Source organism: Lissotriton vulgaris, chromosome 11, assembly GCF_964263255.1.
Source record: "Lissotriton vulgaris chromosome 11, aLisVul1.2, whole genome shotgun sequence".
NCBI lineage: Eukaryota > Metazoa > Chordata > Amphibia > Caudata > Salamandridae > Lissotriton > Lissotriton vulgaris.
In genome coordinates this window covers 984,933,608-984,957,995 of record NC_141699.1, presented here as the reverse complement: position 1 = coordinate 984,957,995, position 24,388 = coordinate 984,933,608, and the positions used below count along the sequence as shown (strand labels likewise).

Genomic DNA, 24,388 nt, shown 5'->3' with positions numbered 1-24,388 from the left:
AGCGCTAACTCTATTATACAATTCAACATACGCTGTGACTGATATGCGATAGCGCGACCTGCACTCCACCTAGCCGTACAGCGGCGACGTTTTCGGTTAGCCAGATCTACCATGCGCCCACTCCTAGAGGCATTGTAGGTATCGCTTGACAACACTCTCCTCCGAGTCTGGCCCAATCAGAACTGACTCTGACACACGATACAGAAATCTGCTCCATACTGCCTATATTACTCTGGCATATTTCTACCAAGTGTCTTTCACAAAGCGCTTTTGGTAACAACACGAGATGGGCACTGTGAGGGAACGCTCACCCTTATATATATATATATATATATATATATATATTTCCGAAATGTACAATCCAGTTCTGGCCACCCTTAACCCGTAATTGATACAGGGAGTGCACTTTGTTGTGTGGTGACTAATGACACGCGACTTAAGCTCCTTAAACAGCCTTAGCTAACTAAAGATGGGGGTTAACCACAGCCTACCTCCCTCTAACTTACAGGCATGATAAGGGTTGTTCATGATGCTATCCCATGATGTATTTACTTTGGGGAACCCTCCCAATAAGCGCTTGAAGCTTTACCTTGGTCTGTGTTAATATCCTAATATTTGGAATCAACTATCTAACAGCGAGCAGCATATATTGGCTACTAGGCTCACAAAGCTATTCAATCCTCCATACACCGTGAGGACACAGTGTTTCTTGTTCATAGCCGGCCACCTCCTCCCCATTCTAACACCAGAAGGAGACTGTTTTTTAAAAAAGAAATAAGAAAAATGATGCATTTAGCCTGCAATTGTGCTTGTTCCCTTTTAGCCTTAAACCCCTATGGTTCTCCCCCCTTGATGTTAAACCTACCGGGTACTGTTGACACCTATACACCTTGACCTTTAGGTGAGTAACATGTTACCCTTGCTATAGGTTTTTGGACCTAAGACTTTGAAGAAACTGCTGCTGTTTTTAACTTTAACTCTGGTTTTAATCTATGGATGCTGTGTTTTGTTGAATTGTGATATAAGTCAATACATACTGGTCAACACTTATCACTAGTATGTCACTGGTAATATGTCACTTTACCCACAACAACACTGCGTGTTCATGGTCACAAAAGGCACTTGTTGTCACTGAACTATGGTAACAATTTCTTTTGTCTCCCTAGGCAAGAGCTGTCCCATACAGGTAGTACAACTATATATTAACTGACACTAAACCAGGTCATCTTTTGCTAGAGATAGATGTAACTAATTAGGTCCTGAAGAATCGCAGCCAGTGTGCAAAGGCGAGAAACATGTTGACCTCACGATTTGTAATGTAGCCCTGGATCGTGACGTGGAATCCTAATTTCCTGCGATCATAGGCTACCCACTGTTTTTACTTGTGGCAGGGGACCATCAGAATAAATTGATCTCCGGTACCTTGTGCCACATTTTAATCCACGTATCTACACTATCCTTTCCTTCCTGGCCCCTCACCCGCACTTCACCCATAGGCAGTTGGTAAAAAGATCTCCGCCAAAGAGCCCCTCTTTGAGGTGAGCCCGTTGGGCATTGCACCGCCTGCCCAACGAGGAGCAAACGCCAATGATGAAGCATGACACTCGCAAGGGTGTGTGAGGCCATTAAATCCAACAAATTGGATATCCAGGGTAGCCCTCCACTGAGCACTACCTCTACCTTCCCTGTGACCGCACTTGTCCCTTCTTCTATCCATTAGGAACGGCCAAGTCTGACTTTGCTTGTCACTGTCCCTTGGGGCTCTGACTGTGGCTGGACCTTCCATTCTCTAATTTCCGTGAATGGTAATCTGAGCCCTTTGATCTTCATCTGATCCACCTCCCCTCCTTTTGACATGTAAAGTAATGAAGAACCCAGACTGTTTCGAGTTTTGTTGCATATGCATTTTGGGTTCAAACCTTTTTCAACCATGTACTCAACAGTCCCTGCATGAATGATTTTTCAGCTATAGCACAACATGGAACAGGCAGGTAGTTTGATAATGTAACCATTATCACTGTGTTCGTCCAGCCTAAAGGCTTGTGGGTATGAGGAATGTAACATTACAGTTCACACTGTGAACTAAAAACACTGCATACAACATATCCACAAGAAATTCTGGAACCTGCAATTCTGGAACATAAAGACAGTGATCACTTTCAACACACCAACCTGGACCCTTCCCTAAAATCACTTATGACACATTATTCTTGAAGCACAACACACTTCTTACCATGGGTATTTTTGTTGCATTCATAATGAAATACACTATATTTAACCCTTCCTCACCCCGTCTCTCAACCTCAATATGCCACTCTTTTTCATGCATTCCGCATGAAAAACCTTAAAAATCAATACATCATTATCTGCTGAATTGTTGTACATAGAAAAAGGTATTTGATACTCAAAGGAAAACATAAAAAATGTAAAATGCCTATATAATGGAATATTCTCAAGATTCAATCCTTATGTTAAGGTAAGTAACTTATTCCTGATATTGCACATTCCTTTCAGAGCTAAAGACATTTATGCTGCACTTGAGGAGCCAGTTTGTTATTTTTATCATTTATTTCATGACTTTAGACATTGTTACTCGCGGTTCCAAATTCAGTATTTTGATATGAAACACCAGTGCAATGGTGTAGACAGAATTTTGCATCAATATTCATAATCACAGCATAGGCGCATGTTGTATGGAAATATGGTGACAGTTCATGCCAAGAGAATGTTTTAAAAGGATGATTTAGAGTAACATCTCCATATCCAGAGCGTCTGCTTCAATGCGGAGTAGGGATCACAGTTTACAACCGGACTTACAGTGGTGGAACATATATAATCTGTCCCCAGATAGTAAGTGACCGAGCATTCCTTTTTAGGTCCAGTATTCAAGACCTATTGTAATTTCTTATGTTGGGTTAAAGCCATCCCACAGCCTTTGATTTGTTTGTTTGTGTCCTTCAAAAATCCTTGCTTGCTAGTGGTCAGTCCTGCCTGTTTGTCCCTCCTTTCTCGCTTCCGTTCCTCCCATGCAGCAGGGACTAAGTACTGTGTCATTACACTGTGGTTTTTTTATATGTTCTTTGGTGGACTATTTTCTTTGTTCGTGGTTTCCTGCTCTGTGACTGCCTGCCTTTTTTCAGCTGTGAAGCCCTGCCAAGTGTCACACATCTTGTGTGACACTAACACATTTTAAGTTGCATTACTGCATTGCCGCATGTAAAACGATAGTCACGCAAATCAGTGTACTTAAAAGCTGAGTGTATTACCGGTTTTTATGGTTTGTAGAGTCATATTGTGTTACGTTACAGAAAAACAAAACAGACGGGGCACAGCCTACACGACTGCTGCTATGCTTTGATTGTTCACCCTGATTGGACTGTATTTTGCTTGTTATGTAGGTAGGCTGACCTGTCCAACCTCCCCCGGTACTAATCGGTCGGTATTAATATGCACATACGTGCAGCCTTATGGCCTGCTCAACACAGAAAAGTTTACTAGTGCCAGGCGGTCCATGGATTGTGAGTGCAGCAAATGGACAAAGTTCAGCAGCAGCCTGGCTTGTGTCAGGGACTGAAAAGCTCGGCGCATGCAGAATGTTTTCATTTTTAAAATCCTATTGCAACAAGGAATTGCTGCCACCAGAATAAAATTGAAGGACAAGGGAGTCCTCATTGACCTGTGCTGCCTTCCCCTGCTGGAAGGGGGAGGTGGGGAGGGGGTGTTCCCCAGGGGCTATCACGGTAAGGGAATGTGCCGAGGACCTGAAGGCTCTGATGACTGCGTGCCAGCCACGCCATGCCATCTTCAAATGTGGTGAATATTTCACATTTGATTTCTGATCACTTTTTGTGATAAGAGACAAAACTTAGCTCTATAATAATGTGCTTCACCATCATGTGTAAATGTTGCCTAAAAAAAGAGAAACATTTGAAGATTAAATTGTCGATCCTGCGTTGATTTGTTTCAGTTTGTGCTATAATGAAATTCTAGTTTAAACGAAGAACTATCAATAAGAGATTCTCATAAAGGATCTGCAGATTACACACTGTGTGTAGATCACCACCTAGTGTTGGGCCCGGATGTCCCCCAAACATACCACCCAAACAGCATGCAATGTCACAAGAACATCTATCACTGTTGTGTAGGAATTAATATCTTTGCTAGAAAAAATTGCAATAGAGACAGTTCCTCTGCACTAACAAAACAAGGGGGTTACTTCCTATACTTTCTTGTCCCAAAGAAGGACTGCTCTCTAAGGCCTATTCTAGTCCTCAGACCGCTAAACATATACATACAGTCAGACCATTTTCACATGGTCACACTCCAACAAGTCCTTCCTCTCCTATTACAAAACGACTTCCTTGCTACTCTAGATCTCAAGGACGCATACTTCCACATTCCTATTCACAAAGCTCACAGGAAGTATCTCAGATTTGTAATCGACGGGCAGCACTATCCATTCAAAGTACTCCCATCCGGAGTCCCAACAGCACCAAGAGTATTCACCAAGTGCCTAGCAGTAGTAGCAGCACATATACAAAGACAGCACATCCACGTCTTCCCGTACCTCGACAACTGGCTCATAAAAGCCAGCTCATACAACCAGTGTGTGGAACACACTCATTCCACGATCCAACTGCTCCACAACTTGGGTTTCACAATACCCACACCAAGTCTCATCTGCAACCATCCAAAGTACAACAGTACCTCAGTGCCACAATAAACACCTCAACAGCGCTAGCTTATCCCACTCAAGTAAGGATAGCCAGCATGCAAACTTTTCTCACAAAGTTTCAGCCACAACACTTCCTTCCAGATTGAGTGTTCATGCAGCTTATAGGGATGATGGCCTCTTACATTTTCATAGTGCCCCTGCAAGACTTCAAATGCGACCTCTACAAGAGTGCTTATCACGTCAATGGAACCAGGCTCAAGGTCAATTAACAGACCTAGGTTTTTGTAGACGGTCGGACTCATCGCTCTCTGCAGTGGTGGAACACCAAAAACCTTTCCAAAGGGCGACCGTTCCTAGAGCCAGTTCCCCAAATAGTCTCGACAGTGGACGCATCGCTCTCTGGCTGGGGAGCCCACCTACTGCAATACACCATGCAAGGCAGGTGGACACCGTAACAAAAGTTACTCCACCTCAATCACCTGGAGTTACTAGCTATATTCCTAGCACTGAAAGCTTTCCAAAGGCAAGTATCAAACAAAGCTGTGTTAGTCCGCACGGACAACATGACAGCCATGTATTACGTACAGAAACAGGGCGGAACACACTCCCTGCAACTCTCAGCTAGCACAAAACATATGGCGGTGGGCTATACCTCAAAACAAATTCCTCTTAGCCCAGCATGTCCCAGGAGTACAAAATACCATAGTAGATCTGTTAAGTCGTCAGACACAACAGATCCACGAGTGGGAACTTCATCCGCAAGTTATTCAACCGTTCTTTCAGATGTGGGGACAACTTCAGATAGACCGATTTGTCACCCACGAAAATGCCAAATGCCCAAGCTTCGCCGCCAGATATCCACACCCATTGTCCAAAGGCAATGCGATATGGATCAACTGGTCAAACAAATTTGCGTACGCTTTTCCACCTCTACCACTCATGCCTCTAGTAGTACACAAACTACAGCAGCATTCTCTGACCCTCATTCTAGTTGCTCCAACGTGGGCCAGATAGCCGTGGTACACCACACTGCTACAACTGTCTGCAGTACCGCACCAAAAACTATACCGGACCCAGGTCAGCTCAACCATGCGATCTGGCTCCTGAAATGCTAGAATTTGGATATCTTAACCTTCCTCCAGACTGCATGAATGTCATTAAAGAGGCTAGACGTCCACCCACTAGAGCATGCTATGCGGCGAAGTGGAAACGCTTTGTAATATATTGTCACAACAACAATATTAATACCCTAGACGTGTCTATTCAACACATCATAGGATACTTACTACACCTCCAAAGATGTAACTCCGCCTACACGTCTATTAGACTACATCTTGCGGCCATAGCAGCATATCTTCAAAACAGACAGCATCTATCTCTGTTCAGAGGGCCTGCTATTAAAGCCATTATGGAAGGCCTTAAGAGAATAGTTCCTCCCAGAGTACCACCTTCACTAGTGTGGAATTTGAACATTGTTCTCACACGGTTAATGGGACCTCCCTTCGAACCTTTACATAAATGTGAACTACAATTTTTAACATGGAAGGTTGCTTTCCTAGTAGCTATTACTTCTCTACGGAGAGTTAGTGAACTACAAGCACTAACCATTCAAGAACCTTTCTTGCAAATGCATCATAACAAGGTCGTTCTCCTTACTAATCCAAAATTCTTGCCCAAGGTCATTTCTCCGTTCCACCTCAATCAATCTGTGCAACTGCCCGTTTTCTTCTCGCAGCCACAAACAGTAGCAGAAAGAGCTCTTCATACCCTAGATGACAAAAGAGCATTGCTATACTACATTGAGAAAACACAACCCTTTTGTAAGACCAAACAACTTTTTGTGTCTTTCTCACCACCACACAAGGGTAACCCCATATCAAAATCTGGTATAGCTAGATGGATTGTCAAATGCATACAGATTTGCTCCCACAAAGCTAAACGTACTTTATCTGTTCCTCCTAAAGCCCAGTCCACAAGGAAAATAGGGGCTTCAATGTTTTTTTTAGGGAACATTCCCCTAGATGACATCTGCAGAGCAGCTACATGGTCTACACCGCACACATTCACAAAACACTGTTGTGTAGATGTGCAAACCAAACAACAAGCTAATGTGGGCCAGGCTGTTCTCAAAATATGATTTCAAACCACTGCAACAGATAGGGGTGGTCACCGCTAAGAGTGGGTACTGCTATACAATCTATGCACAGTGTGTAATCTGCAGCTCATATGCCTGAAAGAAAAATGCTACTTACCAGTATGCATCTGTTCTTGGCATGTAGAGCTGCAGAGTTACACACGCCCACCCGCCTCCCCGGCTACCCTTGTCTGTTCGAGTATTATCTTAATTAGATACAGCTTACATGGACATCCTTCCTTTTCTTAAAAAGCTCCATCATTTCCCTAATGGCGAAAAACAATCTGAGGATGGAGCCGATGCCCATGCGCAACATGGTCCAAAGGAGGAGTCACCTATCTCGTGACTTCCAAAGAACTTTTCAGGACAAAAACAAACTGCAAACATCCGGGCCCAACACTAGGTGGCAATCTATGCATAGTGTGTAACTCTGCAGCTCTACATGCCAAGAACAGAATCATACTGGTAAGTAGCATTTTCCTTGCTCACACCTTCGCTCCCACTGTTGCAGAGGCCTAAGGGAGCTGGGATCAACCACTATAGTTATTACTAAAGGAGATCGGATTAATTGAGATTCGAGGTTGTTCCATTACACAGATATATAAAAAAAACATTTGAAGAGACACAAACAGCTGACATGGGACAAAGTAAGCTGCGAGGCAGGGTACCATTCTTCCCAATTATCTGTTCCTAGGAAGCAGAGTAATGCTTAAACGTGAATGAACTACACCTTGAAACAGATGTAGAAAATGCAGACCCTTCTCTGAAAAAAGCATGCTGTTCCTTCCTTAAAACAAAATCACAAACTACTGCTGCAGATAAGATACAACACAGTACTCTATGGTATGCGGAGAGGAGCTTCAGAATCATCTGTCACTGTGCTATTCTGCGCTCTTCAGACTGCAACTGTATCCAGCACATCACAGCCCTGTCCACAGTCTAAGCAACTCTCTGCAGTGAGAGTGTCACCACAGAATGCAGCTGCAGTGTACAGGCCAAGCAGCAGAAGTTATTTTCCCGGCACTGACTCCATTGTTAAGTCAAAGAGAACCTGGGGCTTAATGTTCCTCCTGGGAGAGAGATTTGCCCAAGTTGACTCACCAGTAAAGGGTTAATGTGCCTGCTGCAAAGAACGTGCATCATGCATATCACAGAACCTAATAATGCTAATGAGTGATCGACTTCAAAGCTGGTGGAGAACCGGTTCAAGTCTCGGCAACAACGCTCAACATCCTGTGATTCTAGCCAAATCACTGAATCTCCCCGTGCCTAACAAAAATGAATGTATCCGCTATAAAACATTCTAAAAAAAAAAAAAGTCTTGTTACCAAAATCAACCCCAACTACTATGGTACGTTTTCAATCCTTATTTTGTGCTCCTCCAGATCAAACACTTGAAATATACTGCATAGTTACACAATTGTTTTATAGCTCACAAGGATACTAGATGGGTGCCCTTCCATATAGGTTTCCTTGTCTTCATTGCTTGATTTTGCTTGCGGGAAAGGGTCACTCATAGTCATTGAAAGTCACTCATACTTACACCAAAATTACGAAAATGTCACACATGGCAATCTGGAACCTTTGCAGCTATGGCTGGGGTACCATAGCTTCCTAGATTTTATTATTGCATTCCTACCTCCCACCTTCTCCTAATACTACAGTTGTGTTAGTGTGCCCCCCACCCCCGAGCTTTGCCTCCCACAACTTTGTGTGTGCTTTTTATTGAACTTTTCTGAACTTTTCGATCTCCACGGCAATTAGCCTTCTTTTGGTAAGATTTTGGTTTGGTTAAAGCTTGTTGACGTCTTCTTCATAACAAGGAAAGAGGCATTGCAGCCCCTCCCACTCCTCTTGGTGCTTTAGCAGCCTGATTATGAGGCAACAAAATACAAAACGTCCCAGTAGGAATTATTTAACCACTATTATCTAAATTATTAGTTTGCCACCACAGTGATCAATTGTTTAACAGAAGCAAGGAAAAAACAGAATTAAACTGTTCTTTATTATTCTATACATTATTTTCTTTCTCGAAAACATATAAGATATGGCAAAATAAATACTACTATATTGGCAGATTCAATTCTCAGTAGTATATGACAACTTTTGCTTATCACATGGAAAAACCAAATGCCATGTTCGGGAAAGGGCTTTTCATAATACAATCATTAAAAATTCAAGTGATGATACATCCATAAGCAAAACGATGTCAAGCGCCCACGTTTCGGTCCCCCGTCGGTTTAAACAATCCATAGGACCATCTTCAGGACCATACGTTGCACATATTAATCAAAGACCTCCAGCCAGAAGTCGTAAGACTTGGAACTCCAATGTTCTAATGTAGTTGAAGTCAAACGATCTTCACCTATATCGCCTTACACACCAAAATCGGAACGCTGCCAGAAATGGAGCGTGCACGTCACTTAGTTACGTGAGGGGAGCACCGCCGTTACTACCCGCTGAGGGGCACAAAAACAAGTCCTCCGCCAATGGGAGAGGGCTTGGTGGAAGTCTCGCATACCCAGTGCTTATGCTGCTTATACACTGAAGTCCACTGCATATAAAAAAGCCATCCACCTGAGGAAGGCCGAATTCTTTGAGGCGATAATCACTGAGGCTGCTAACCCACAGAAAGAAGTGTTTAAGGTCCTAAACGACTTGCGGACGGTTAGGACGCCAACCCTGAAATATAGTCAAAAGGACTGCCAAGATTTCCAAACTTTTTTCATGGACAAGATAAAGAATTTGATGTTATAAATCAGTCAGACCCCAAACTTTCACTGTTCAATCGAGCATCCATTTATTCCTCCTAGGCTGACGATGGACGTTCTTTCTAGGCTGCCTGCTCTCACTAAGGAGTCCCTGTCCACTATAATGGGCCGGGTGAAGTCAGGATCTCCAGCGGACCCCTGCCCTCCTTAAATTTTTAAGCTGGAATGAAGGGTAAAGTACTCGCCCTTCTGAACCGTTCCTTGGAGACTGGAACTGTCCCTTCTAATTTTAAGGAAGCGCGGGTGGTTCCTCTCTTAAAGAAACCAGGGGCTGATCCAAAAAATTTAAAGAATTTCAGGCCAATTTCCCAGTTGCCTTTCTTGGCTAAAATTCTAGAGCAGCATGTCTTACACTCCCTGACCCATTTTCTGGAAAGTAACCATCTTCTCGAGCCTAACCAGGCGGGTTTCAGAGCTCATCACAGCACGGAATTGGTGATGCTTTCCGTGTTGGATGACCGGAGACTCGGGGCGGATAAGAAAACTCTGTGTGCCCTGGTCTTACTGGACTTATCTGCGGCGTTTGACACTGTTAATCATGACCTATTAGTGTCGCGGATAAAGGACCAAGGGTTACAGGGCACGATCCTGGCCTGGCTGACCTCCTTTCTTGCAGACCGCTCGAAGCGAGTTCATTTAGCAGACATGGTGTCTGAGCCAACCAAGCTGACTTGTGGTGTGCCCCAGGGTTCGGCTCTATCACCTCTGCTGTTTTAACATCTACCTGCAGCCTCTGATAGCAGCATTGAACCAGATGGACTGTATAGTCTATAATTATGCCGACGATACTCAAATTCTGATCCAGATTGACCATTCATCGACGGCTCACTTGAGAATGCAAGACATTTTCAAGTTTACCATCAACTGGATGTCGGCTAACTCATTAAAAATAAACCCGGATAAAACCTAAGTCCTAGCAGTCACCACAGCCTCAAACCCATGGAGTAATCTGTTCTGGCCGGCCGATTTAGGGCCGTTTCCAGAACCGGCTGCGGTAGTAAAAAGTTTAGGCATCAAAATTGATGCCTGACTATCTATGACTCAGCAGGTGTCGGCTGTGGTGGGCACGTGCGTCAGTCTGCTGCGCCAGCTTCGGAAACTATCTTCCCTACTGTCCTTCTCCACTCTTAGACTGGCGGTCTCTGCCCTGATCCTGGCACGTCTTGACTATGGAAACTCCCTGTATTATGGGCTACCAAAAAATCTTCTGGCCCGGCTCCAGGTTGTAATGAATGATGCGGCCAGATTAATCTTCAAAAAACCTGGGCAGACCCGGGCCAAGCCCTTGTTGCAGGACTTACATTGGATTCCAATCGCTCAGAGAACCAAATTCAAAAACCTCTGTATAGCACATAAGGCCATTTATGGCTCAGCCCCTAGTTATAATAAAGACTGTTTAATCAAGTACATGCCAAGTAGGGCCCTTCGGTCAGCTGGGGCATGTAATTTATCTGCCCTAGGTTCAACCTTGTGTCCATAGGCGGTAGAGCTTTTCGAGTACCATCCCGCAGGCCTGGAACAGTCTACCAGCTGAACTTCGGAAGGAAACTAATCTCCTCCCTTTTAGGAAGAATCTAAAGACTGTGCTCTTCCTGGAGGCATGGGGGCCTCTGTGAGGTGGTGGCTCTGTGCTTTGCTGAGGGCGTATGTCCGCTGATAGCGCTTAGATACCCCTGGGTAATAATGCGCTCTATAAGTGTATAATAACATAACATAATAAAGACTGCTGCCATAGCCGGGAAGAGAATGTCCACAAGTGCACCCACAGCGCCACCTGGTGGTAACCTGCAGTACCGCCTTCAAAGACACCTCAAAGTCTGCAATAGAGTACCCTCTCTACGAAATAAGGCTGGTCCTGCTGTCGAGCACCAGCCAAGAGCCCACAGTGCTCCACACAGTAGCACAGCACTGATACCTGGCCAGGAGCAACCACTGCACAAACCTTACCACTACCTGGAGCAAGTACAGGAACAGGAGGGCTGTGCAGACACCAGGCCAGGGACAAACTGACCTGCCTCCCATCTCCCACATACTACTGTATGTGAGGAGCACCAAGGAAATAGAGTGCACTCCCCACGTCGATGCTAGAGTGGTGCAGATCCCTTCTAATGGCCGCAGGAAAGTCACAGATGCCATGACAGCAGAGCGGCCAGGAATCCGGGCACTCCCACATGGCACAGCCAAAGACCCCAAGAAGTCCAAAGGCTCCCAGGAAGCCCAAAATCTGCAGCAACCAGGGCAGGCCTCTAAAGACGACCGTAGCGTCACCTGGTGGCTCCCCAGGCGCAACACGCTGAGGGACATACATTTTACAGAGCCAGAACAGGTAGCCAGCTGTGCCCCACGACCGTCTGCCCAGACAGCACCGTAGACCGGAGGGGAAGCCCTGACGCTCCACGACCCTGCTGGAAGTGGCTATACCAGTAGCAGGAGTTTGCTAAAGGATCCTAGCAAAGGGGGATCCACACCGGCGCATCCAAGCTGCGGTCCAACACCCAACCGTTCACCGCAACCGACGTCAGCAGTACCACAGCGTCCAGCTATCCAACCGGCGACAGCAGCTAACTGATCCCATAGTAAATGTAAATGTTTTTGTACTAGTATAGCGCACAGCTACCCGCTGTGGGTTTCCCGGCGCTTGTACGAATACCGTAAGGGAACCCTTCCTGGCTTTCCCTGTGAAGTATCCACTCCTGGGCACCCCCATGGTGCAGACCAGGCATCCCTCGCGTTGTGGGGGCCGTTGTGGAGACTAAGCAAGCTATTGCCCAGAGTTGCAGCGTGGGACCCATGATCAGAATAGGGACTGAGGCGAGAATATCCGGTCAGGGGAATTATTGAGCCCGAGACCCGCCGGGGCAGGAATCGAGCCCTGGTCCCTGGCCAGAGCTCTGCATCGAGGTCTGCCCGCTCTAACCATTGAGCCACACTTCTCCACACCACCACCACAAAGAAGACTGCCTGCTCATACCTAGTTGCAAAGACAGACTGCACCAGGCCCAGCAAGACATGCCCTATGAGAGGGATGCTCCGAGCGGGACCCTTTGCAACCTGCAAGTAATAGCAGCAAGGAAACCTTCAAATACAGCAAAGTCTCCAGGTAGCTGCCACACCTTGAGCCGCAAAGGAAACTGGTGCCAAGTGCGCACCACTGGAGGCCGTTAGACTCTACCTCAAGCAAAGACACAGCGACACAAACCCCACGAGCAAGAGGGGACGACCCACCAGAACAGCACCGTCTCAAATGAGCTGTCCCCACCAACAGCACCAGCAGAGACCGGTGCAGAGCACACACTGCAAGCGGCTGCCTGACGCCACCGCCAGAGAACAGGTACAACCGCAAGCCACACTACATGCACCCGAAGTGCCAGGAGAAAGCGGCCAAGAACGAGACCAAGCACGCAATGTCAGAAGCACGCAGAAAGCAGCGCCAGTGCACATCATTGCACAGATCGCATCCAGGAGACATCTCTGCAAAGAAGCACTGCTGAATGCAGGTAGGAGAGCACCCACGTCTCCACCGCCCCACCGAAGCCCTGCAGTAGGCCGAAGACCACCCAAGCCCTGCAGTAGGCCGAAGACCACCCATGGAGTCCTCCCTCACACTGCCTCAGGACGGAGTCAGCCGCGACCCAAGATCGGCAAGAGAGGAGTCGCACACCCCACGTGGCAGGCCGCCACATCTACATGCGCTCCAACAACCAGCGACACAAGACCGGACGTCACGTCGCCCAGCAAGCAGGGAGCACGTCACAAAGTGACCAGTTCAGACAAGCACGCCAGAGTGAAGGCAGAAGCGGGTGCAATGACAGCGCTGCCTTGAGTTCCAAGCGCAACGCCCTCGAAGAAAAGAAAGAGTGACAGCCCTGTCACCCTGAAGACCCGATGAACACAGGTGGGCTGAACAAACCAACAAAGGGAGAAGACTGAGGAGCACTTCAAGCCAAGAGCACACCCTGACACAGCAGACAGCCACCAAGGCGGACCGACATCCCTGGATACAGCCTCATGGGTGAACCGAAAGTAAGCTGCAGCAAGCGCCAAGAGTGTCTCATCCTAATGCTTCCCCAGGCGACCGTCCGTCTCGAGCGTCGACAGTCTAAGCCACAGATGCCACGGGTGAAGATCATCACATAGTCTCCGTCTTCGCACCGCCTCAAGATTGAGTCAGCAGTGGCCCCAAGCCAGGCAAGAGAGGATCCCCACACTCTACGTGTCAAGCCGCCACCGACACTCTACCTCAGCAAGGCGGAGGCACATGGCTGCCAAGTCCCTCCTGACATCCAACACTCCCAGCAAGCCATCACCACCTGTCATCCCGAGTCACCACATGGCTGGCAACCACCATCACCCAGCCATCATCACCTGCGTCATACAACACCACTACCAGAGCACAAGTGGACTGGTGTCCCACACTGTTGCCACACCTGCTGAACAAAAGAAATCAGAAGACACCTGGGAACCTGGACTACACCAGAACCACGGCAGTGAGTGCAAGTCTTGGCCAAGACTCATCCACCTGTGAGAGTTGTGCGTGCGACTAAGTAACGGCTCCTCAGCGGTCCTGCAGCTGCCCCCAGATGGCACCCAAGCGGCCCTCAGCACAGCCCTCCTGCAGTCCCGCAGCAACCCCGACAACTGGCCTCCCCTAGAGGGAGAGCGAGAAGAGACATTGCCCCACCAACAGGTGACCGGTCACAGTCCAGCAGTTCAACAGGGACAGTCGGCCCAGCAACACCTCTGTGAATTCTCACTTGGGACTACATCCATGTTCTCGATGCAAGGAACTGTTAGAACTCACCACAGACCATCACCGATGTCAGCACAGCGGAAGCCATGCAAGACATGTCATCGTCAGCGAACTGACGGTATGCAGCGGACGTCTCCAACCCAGCGGTCATGTCCTGAGCCCTCAGGTCAAACTACGCTTGCCCACGAGAAGGTTCTGCCGCAAGCAAAGTCACCAGCCCAGGTCTGCTGTTCGTCCTGCCACCTCACTTGAGAGACTGATGGACCCTGTGGTATCCAGTTAACTGTTGCTTTATCCTCACAGGTTGGACTAACCCGTTGTTTGTCCCTCAATAAAGTTGGGGAGGAATGTAGTATCCTGCGAGACACGCTCTAGTGTCCTGCAGGAAGTTGTCATGCCAGCCAATTCCTCAAGGGCTGGGCACACTGCACCCCCACACCCATTCATCACGGGTGCCACGAGGGACGTGGCCCTGTCAATAAAACTGCCCGGGTGCACGTGCTCGAGGCCATTTGCTACACCATACATCCGTGTGTCAGTGTCAGTAATTGAGCGTCATGTGGGCCTGAGGCCCAACATTACAGTCCTAACGTCGCACTAATAGTGGCAAAGGCGGCAATTTTTTTTCTACAGGGAGCTGGATCTCCTGTAAGAACAACTTTAAAGAGGTGCAAGTGCAACGTGCGGCAGCTTCCCGTTTCCTGTGCCAAAACTCGGCAGCGTCTCTCGTTCCATGGAATGGGGCTGCCGCCGCTGCCCGTGATCTGATTTGGGCAGTTGGCTGCTTCTCTAAGGGGCAGAGGTGCTCCCAGGCTCTGGCGTTTCATACACTGAGAGCAGCATGGCCCGTCACAAAGTGCTCCACGTGCCTGCCTTTCCCTTGATAGCTGCCCGAATCCTGCTGCTCTCACTGGCACTGGCCTCCAAGCTCAACATCCCAAGGAACTGCAGCTGTTCTACGCCTGAGTTTTTACATTGCAAATGACAATGCGTTTTATTTTTGTTTTCGTTTTTTAAAAGTCAATAAAAGGCATTGTCATTTACAATGCCAATAGCTTTTACTCGCTTAAAGGCGAGACCTAGTGCATCCTCCTGTCCTCTGCCCAACTCTTATCTTTCCTTTCATGCCATCTGAATGGAAAGTAAAATTTGGATTTCCCATAAGGAGTAGAAACATACTGCCACAAAACGAATAACTTGAATAGGATCTACTGATTCTTTTAAAAACTTAAATAAACAAATAAAAAGACGTTCCAGTTAAATCCTTATATTTAGCATCTGTGATGCAGGTACAATATTAGAATTGCATCCCTCCGCTCTCCCTTTTAGGCGCAGTCATGCACACTTGGCACGTGCAAGGACTACAAAGCAAACTTGTCGCCGCCTAAATACCCGGTATTAGCGTCACTAACTGACAGACACTAACAGAAAGAATACAAGACTTATAAACATTCACAAAGCATGCCAAGTCCCCACGCCTTGAAACCGGTGCTCAAAAACGCTCAAGGTTCCCGGTTTTAATTCATCAGCCACCAATGACTGGTTTGTACGGCCAGCTCAAGCCAGAATCTGCAAGACCAGCCTTACTCCCAGACTGCGTTGCGAAGGGAAGGAGTAAAACACTGTGGGGCGTATTAGGAAGGGCTTTAGCAGAGCTTTTTTCAGATAAAGCAGTGATATTATTATCGATTCAGAAAAGGGGGTGGTGATGAACAGAGTGTCTGAATTAAGCAGACCACTCTTACCCAGTCCAAAGATCAGGGCTTGATCCATCACCGTTATTTATCTCACTGCACCATCCCAGCTCAGAACCTGGCTATATGCAAATCAGTCTGTCCCTGGCCCAGTGCATCATGGGAACAGGGCAGACTAAACTACCAAGCCAATTCTTCACCAGAAAGGAGACAAGCTACCGGGGACCGGTTTCTGGCATTTCAGCCTTCTTCGGCCCGGCTTGCTTGAATCCTGATGGTGCAGTGAGAAAGGGACTCATGTCTGAGTATACCCTGCCACACCTATAGTGGCCAAAAACGATTCAGAAAAGGGGGTGGTGATGAACAGAGTGTCTGAATTAAGCAGACCACTCTTACTCAGTCCAAAGATCAGGGCTTGATCCATCACCGTTATTTATCTCACTGCACCATCCCAGCTCAGAACCTGGCTATATGCAAATCAGTCTGTCCGTGGCCCAGTGCATCATGGGAACAGGGCAGACTAAACTACCAAGCCAATTCTTCACCAGAAAGGAGACAAGCTACCGGGGACCGGTTTCTGGCATTTCAGCCTTCTTCGGCCCGGCTTGCTTGAATCCTGATGGTGCAGTGAGAAAGGGACTCATGTCTGAGTATACCCTGCCACACCTTTAGTGGCCAAAAACGATTCAGAAAAGGGGGTGGTGATGAACAGAGTGTCTGAATTAAGCAGACCACTCTTACCCAGTCCAAAGATCAGGGCTTGATCCATCACCGTTATTTATCTCACTGCACCATCCCAGCTCAGAACCTGGCTATATGCAAATCAGTCTGTCCCTGGCCCAGTGCATCATGGGAACAGGGCAGACTAAACTACCAAGCCAATTCTTCACCAGAAAGGAGACAAGCTACCGGGGACCGGTTTCTGGCATTTCAGCCTTCTTCGGCCCAGCTTGCTTGAATCCTGATGGTGCAGTGAGAAAGGGACTCATGTCTGAGTATACCCTGCCACACCTATAGTGGCCAAAAACGCCCTGATCTTTGGACTGGGTAAGAGTGGTCTGCTTAATTCAGACACTCTGTTCATCACCACCCCCTTTTCTGTGATATTATTATCGCCCTATTAGAAAGCCTGCGCTAGCATCCGTTAGCACCAGCTTTTCGGCGTTAGCTGCCGGTTTTCCTATTGCCTTGCATTCCAGCGATAATTATCGCTAATGACATGCAAGGTAGGCGTTCCTTACAAAAATGACACTGTAAAAGTTGCTATCACCACTTCGCTCTATTACCAAAGCTGTCCCGCGATAACAAAAGTCGTGCTAAGTCCCGAGTAACGCATGAATTTAACACCTGATAAAAACCTTACTAAAAATGGTGCTACAGGAGGTACATAAGGGAGACTAGCCCTGATCTCCTTCTAAGGAGCCACAAACACCAAAGAGGTACAGGTCATGCTTCATTATTAGGCCCTTAGGTTGTATGAAGGTACATTTTATTCAGCTACAGCCATTGCTTCTACTCATGTCCAGAAGGTGCATCACATCACAGGCCTCACTATGTTGTCCTGATCCGGCCTTTCACAGAATTACATACATGTTAACATTCACTGTTGTTCCTGCTGCATAATTCATCCATTGATCGGGTCATAAAGGGGGTTTTCAGGCACTCCATCACATTAGCTGAAATATTATTGACGCTAGCGCACCGCTAACGCGCTGAACCCATGCTATCGCATGAATGCCTATTGCGTGTTAGCGGGTGTTATCGCTTTCTTTCCCGGACACCATCGCATCTTACCGATGTGTTCATAATATGTTGATAAGAATGCGAAAAGTGTCAAGGAAAAGAAGCGATTAAAAATATGCTGATGCCTTTCGCTGGCGATCATTATCGCCTTTTGAGGATAATATGCCCCTGCGCATATCTACGGACCTCGCAGACCCCTGGACTTCTAATGTAAATCCAATAATGCAGTTGAAATCGTAAATTATATCAACATGACTTTCCAATAACCTGAATACTAGTCAGTCAAGCAAACATCAAAGACAATAAAAAAACAAGAAGAAAAAGTACATCACAGGCACCAACATTAAAATTTATCCTGACACCAGTAATGAGCACCGGTGGCGAGGCATGGTTTATTGCCTCCTATTATTTATTTTTACTCGTGCATTAACTACAAGACAACATTAAGCTTCAAGAAAGATGGCCAGTACAGTATCTTTAATTGTTTTCCTTTTAATTTGCCTTCACAGTGCCTTGAATTTTGATTACGTATAAATGTATTAGCATGAAAACGAAGACAAAGCTGAACAAATACAGTGACTGCATAAAAGCCAACATGCTCCAGGGCTTGTTTCGGATAGCGAGCTAAAATAAGTTAATGTTTCCTTTACAGCAATAATGTGCATGCTAATGCTACGGTTGGCACAGTGAGCATCCGAGAGTGAGGATGTAAGCCATGCATGGGAGGAGGCATAGCTTGTAAAGAGATATAGAAGCAAACAAACCCAGTCAGCAGGTCTGGCTTCAATGTGCTATCACATGCAAACACAGGCTGCCGCGGGTACGCCTTCGAAGACAGATCTCACAGTCCGGCCTCCGTCTTTTCGCCGAGTCAAGTATGCCAAAGAACAAGACACCACTAACTGAAAGAACAAGCGCGTCCCGAATGCGAAAGAGGACTGCGCTGTAGCCCGAGTATGGGGATATCTTATCTTTATGGGGTCATGTGTTTGGCCCCGTAAAGATAAGAAACTGCTTTGCACAGCATGCGAGCCAGTCCGGCTCGGAGACAAAGGGCGTGAACAGAAAACCCTAATTTCCAATGGCAGGCCACCGTTTAGCATAAACAGTGACGCCGGCCAATGGAAATGAGGGGTGGGGCTTAAAGCCCTCTTCTCAAAGTCCTCTCTTAAAAAATCTCTCGCGGAGCAGCACTTTGCGCTGCAACGCAAGCGTGACCTCAAAAAGGTTGCATTTTTCATGTTTTTGTATTTTGTCCCTTAGAAGCGGTACTGGTTTATGGGTAACGTCACATCGTTATATGTATCGGTGTTTAAATCAAAGTTAAGTTTAATAGGTTGAAAAAGAAGTTGTTTAATATGACCCGCAAGTGAAGTCGCCAATCCATACTAAGAGTTGATGAATATTGATAGGCAGACGACAGGAGTGCATTGCTTAGAAGGGGCCATCGAGAAGAGCCTGGAGAAAAGGCTTTTCATCTCTTGCTGAAAAAGAATCATCCGGGGTCTCCGGGTGAAGATAAGACACAGTCAGCCTAATGGAACATTTTAGATGACAGCACATTGTAGAGACACAGTCTGCAACCAGCATGTCTTCCGTTGCATCTGTTAGGATCTGTTTGAGCAACAGATCATAAATAGTTAGCTAAACCTCAGAAGTTTGGTTTCAGCCCTGGCATTAATTAGATATTAGTTCCAGAGAGGTGGGGTGCTTCGCCTGAAGAATCACCCAGTGAAAGAAGTCCGTTTATGATTGGTTCAACGTCACAACAGTCGTGCTTCAGCAGGATCGATTTTATATTTAGGTAAGAAGGCCATTCACTATTTCAGACCCAACACATGCACATTTTAATTGTCTCCATTTCTCAGAGCAGGTACACTCATCTTAGTGTTGTTGGTGTAATGAATTCCTGCTACTTGGATTCACTACTAATCTGGCTGTCTAGTCATCATGGGTTACTTGCACGTGTGCCAGTTATTCACACAGGCCTCATAACAATGATTTACAGCAGTCAAACAGAGAGAGCCTCCAGCTCGATTCTATGGTTTGGAGCTAGCTTGGCTAAACTAAACTTAGTGCTGTCACCTCCAACACACTGCCATCGGGCCATTAAAACACACTGCCATCATCTGTCCACCATCGCAAATGCCCTGTGGTTCTTATCCCTCTGTACACCTAGCAGCCCATTTGTAAACTTAGCAGCCCCTAAAATACAAGGAAATAAAAGAAACAAAGCTGCACTTACTGTGTTTCTTGACACCTGTCTTTACAAGATAGGGGTAGTGCACAGGGCACAAGTCCTAAAAAAAGAAGTGGGGGGACGCTGACGTCACAACAGAAAGTGACGTCACGAAAGGTGTCTCGCACCATCAGACTCATTGCCTCCCATCGCTCACCCCTTAGATGCGATTGCATCAGAGAAGCCAGAGCGTGAGCAGCGTTCTGAATGAGCACCGATCTCGCCCCAAAGAGGTCAATGAGTGAATGTGTCGCTCCATTTGCTCCAGTTATCGAGCTCCCGTGAAATAAGTGGGGGGACGCCGTCCACCCGCGTGGTCCCCCGACTCGAGCCCTGGTAGTGCAGCATTATTAGATACACAGTGTACTCAACTTCTTTTATGTTCAACGCTGCATAAAAAAGCCTTTTAGATCTGGGCAGGCATGGCGGTAGGCCGTTGCAAACTGAATTTAGGTCACATTGAAAAGGCTCTCTCTACTCTCTTGCCAAGTGTATCCTTGGAATTCCAACCCCTTGAGCACATGCTTGCAAGCATATAAAAATGCACAAGACTGGCAGAGCGCAGTGTTTACTGCTATTGCACAAAACCCGCTTTGATTCTTAACCAGCCGATTACCCTGATGAACACCACAGACAGCACCCATGATAATATATTGCATTGCTAAATACTTACAAGGTCCCAAAGGCCACTGTACTGTGAAGGAAAGCACATAGATAAGACATTGTAATTTACGACGCCGATAGCTCTAACTCTTGCAAATGCGAGACCTATTGCATTGTAAATGCTTGTTTTCCATTCCTGTCTTGCCAAGCAGCAAGAATGGTAGGTGAGTGCATATTCTCAATTTTTATCTCCTCGGTGCAAACTTTGTTGAACCTGAACCTTAGTTGCGCACTTGATTGGGAAAGATCAATGAGCTTGGGTCTTATAAAAGTCTCATGTTATAACTAGAAAAATATTTACAATCATGAGAAAATATTCATTTCTTTTTTTCTCCAGCAGATAAATGAATTTTAATGTAATGGATTTTATAACCAACCTGCATGCAAGTTTGCTTTTCTAGCCCTGATGTTCCCCGTCCTCTTGTTCATCTATCCAGGCATTATTGAGGAAATATTTACCACTAAGGACTCTCAATGTCACCTTTCACTTTGTCAGAAAATATTATACATTTCAAACCCTTGGATGATGATGACTGCTTTTAAAAGTGTACTTTAAGTTGTGACTGGATGAAGTGGAGTAAAATGTCTCCTGCCGAAGGATAAGATTTCCTCTTGAGGTACACATTACCCCACCTCCTTTGATGAAAATAAAAAAAAATTAAACTAATAAAAAGAAATGCTTATTTTGCCAAATATATATGCTTAATAAAATGTTTTCAAGCACACTTAAATTAGCTGTGTGAGATTCTGTCTATTTTGCGAGAGTACGACAGCCACACAACATCTCTTTGCACTTCAAAACCCCACCGTCCCCCAGCAAGCCTACCAGGGGTTGTCGGTGGAGAAAACACTGTGAGCCTGATTCTCTAAGATGTTGCTATAAAAAAGTCTGAAATAGTACTCCTTTCTTACTCCTAAATTTAAGGAATAAGTCATGAGAACTCCGGGTTTACTCCTATCTGCTTATGTAATACAGGAGTGATAGTAAAAGGGTAAATTGTGGCAAAATCTTTGTGAATCCAATTCTTCAGAGAGAATTGATTCTTACGAAAAACCAAAAGGAGAGACTGAACCCTTATTTTAAAAAAAAAAATTATTACAGCCCTATAGCCCGCCATAGTGGGCTATACCGGCTATTAAAGGCCCTCTCCAGCGTTAAACAAGGGAGAGGGACTTTAATACCCGGTATAGCCCAGCTACAAAGGGCTATAAAGCTATTAGAACATTCTGCCACTAGAGGGCAGACTGTTCTAACAAAAAAGAACAAAGCCTTATGGGAGCGTGAGGGGATTGGAACCCCTTCAGGCTCCCTGAAGCCTTTGTTCACAGCCAGAGCTGTGAACAAAGAAACATTGGAATGTTGGACCTCCAGGCTTATACCAGGCTTTATAAGCCCGGAGCACTCCATTGTTTTCAATGGAGCTCCCAACATTCCAATGTTCTAATATATGTTTAACAGTTTGATTTCATGTCCTTCAAACCGTGATGTACACAACGTATGTAATGCAAAGGAGTTTACAGTGTCTGTCATCTTTATAATATGAATACATATATTTCAAGTTTCAGCACTTCCTCTGCAGAGCAATGAATCCCATTTTCTTAATATCTCCTTCTTGTAAAGAATGTACAGATCTTTTCTGATTAATGTATTGGATTTCAGAGCTGAGACCAGTTCACATTTGAAGTACAAAATGAGGGGAAAGGCCATGAGCTCAGAAAGGCTTGGGTTATCTTTAAGCTTTTTATAGGAGCTTGTTTGTAGTTCTCCCTATTTCAGGGAAGATTAAATCAGAAAGATTTGAAACTACACATTGAGATTTTATCAAGTTTAAGACACTGGGGATGTTTGGTGAGCTTACATTGTAGTTACATGGATATAGTGCTTCATACCCCCGACGAGGTGCCAAAGTGCATTAGCTGACGCCTAGCACACAATAATATAATGTGCTTAGTAGTAGGTGTATCTATTTTGGGGGCATTTGCATTCTGTATCAAAACCTGGAACTTTGCTAGATAACTTTAAATTTGTGGGAGTTGCTTAGAGGCAACTGAGAGCTGGTGCAGATCTATCAAACCAAAAGGTGGACCTCGAAAGATAGGCAAGCACTTGTAATTGCGATTAGAGTTGAGTTATTTTGTCATTAGAGACACTAATGTGTATTGCAAAAACTGTTTAGTCATTAAATGGGGGTGGGGGAATTTTTGTGACGGAGATTGTGACTACAAAAGCCATTTGGAGTGGTTATATAGATTAAGTTTGTGATGTTGATGTTGGCTTTACATAATATGTAAATAAAGAAGATGCAGATCGGGTTAGAGTGGTGCCTGTTGTCTGCATTTTTCTCCATTTGAAGTACTTGATTGGGTATTTGTGGAGATCAGTAGGTCCTCTTAACCCCATGTTCCTCTCTAAAGAACACAAGTCCCTTCCATACGTGTTTTCATGGTGGTGGGCCCACTTTGGAACTTCGCAGTTCATTCATGAAGCGAACCCTGTTTTTATCTCCAGTTAGAAAGTACAGAAGTGGGTTCACGCAACTGTTGAAGCTGACTAGTGGCCTCCAAATCTTGTAAGAAATACTTACACCCTGCAATAAGGAGCAGTGTCCAGCATAATATACACGAACAACAAGGTAGACTGTACGTGTTACGTGGAATGGAACAAACGACACAGCAAAAAGACCAAAGACGAGCAGAACTGTGCGGATTGCCTTGGTCCGCATGGGACCGCCTACGTTGCAGCTCTCGTTACTCTCAATCAGGCTCTTAATCATTAGGCAGCAGCACAGGAATATAATACAGCAAGGAAGAAGAAAGCCGGTCACAGTTAAAGTCATGCCGTATGCGAAGTAGCTGCTAAAGTTATCAGGGCTGGTCAGATCATAACATACAGTCTTGTTATTCACTGTACCAGTGTGTGCAAAAACAGCTGTAGGCAACAGTTCTACAATGACCAGGATCCAAGAGATAGACGTGCCCACAATGGCTAGTTTTCTTGTCCTGTAGTGGATCAACCTTATGGGATAACAGACTCCCAGGAAGCGATGGACGCTGACACAAGTCAGAAGCAAAATGCTCCCATAGAGGTTGGCGTAGAATAAGAACCTCACCAGCTTGCAGATGTGTTCTCCAAAGGGCCAGTTGTCCCTCAAGGTGTAGTTGATGATGAGCAAAGGCAGCGAGCAGACGTGGAGGAGGTCTGCGACCGCGAGGTTGACCAAGTAGATGGTGCTGCAGGTCCACTCCTTGGTGCGGCAGCAGGAGAGCCAGAGGACCGACCCATTGAGCCCCAGCCCCAGCACAAACACCACACTGTAGGCCAGGGGCAGGAGGATGTGCTTGTACTTCTCATTCAGCGGGCACAGGGTGGTACCATTCGCATACACAGCCGCTTCCTCAGACTGTTCCATCTTCATAACTCTCACTGTATGCTTTTCCTACCTGCTGGGGATATGGGCTCACCCAGAGGCGCCAGCGTTCATAGCCTGTCAGGAATTTAGAAATACTCAGTTATTTCCATATATCCCACATTATAACAGTTTTTGCAATGTCCTGTGTGCCTGCCCTATATTTATACTGCTGCCACCGAGAGACCATAACATGCTTCAAATTATATTTTCATAAAAATTGTAATGCAATACTAAAGCAAAACTGTGACTGGTGTGCCCGTTGTTCTGGGCACCGTGACAACGCGGCTCCGCTTCCTTCTGATTTCCTTT

General features: G+C 46.0%; 1 protein-coding gene across 1 annotated transcript; it reads right to left on the bottom strand.

Moving 5' to 3' along the window:
- Positions 1–17,901: 17,901 nt before the first annotated feature.
- On the bottom strand, positions 17,902–24,148 carry LOC147683815 (P2Y purinoceptor 3-like). The gene has a single exon (XM_086944218.1). It carries the CDS (start codon positions 24,083–24,085, stop codon positions 23,111–23,113), a length of 975 nt encoding a protein of 324 aa, XP_086800344.1. The 5' UTR covers positions 24,086–24,148; the 3' UTR covers positions 17,902–23,110.
- Between the last annotated feature and the right edge of the window lie 240 nt (positions 24,149–24,388).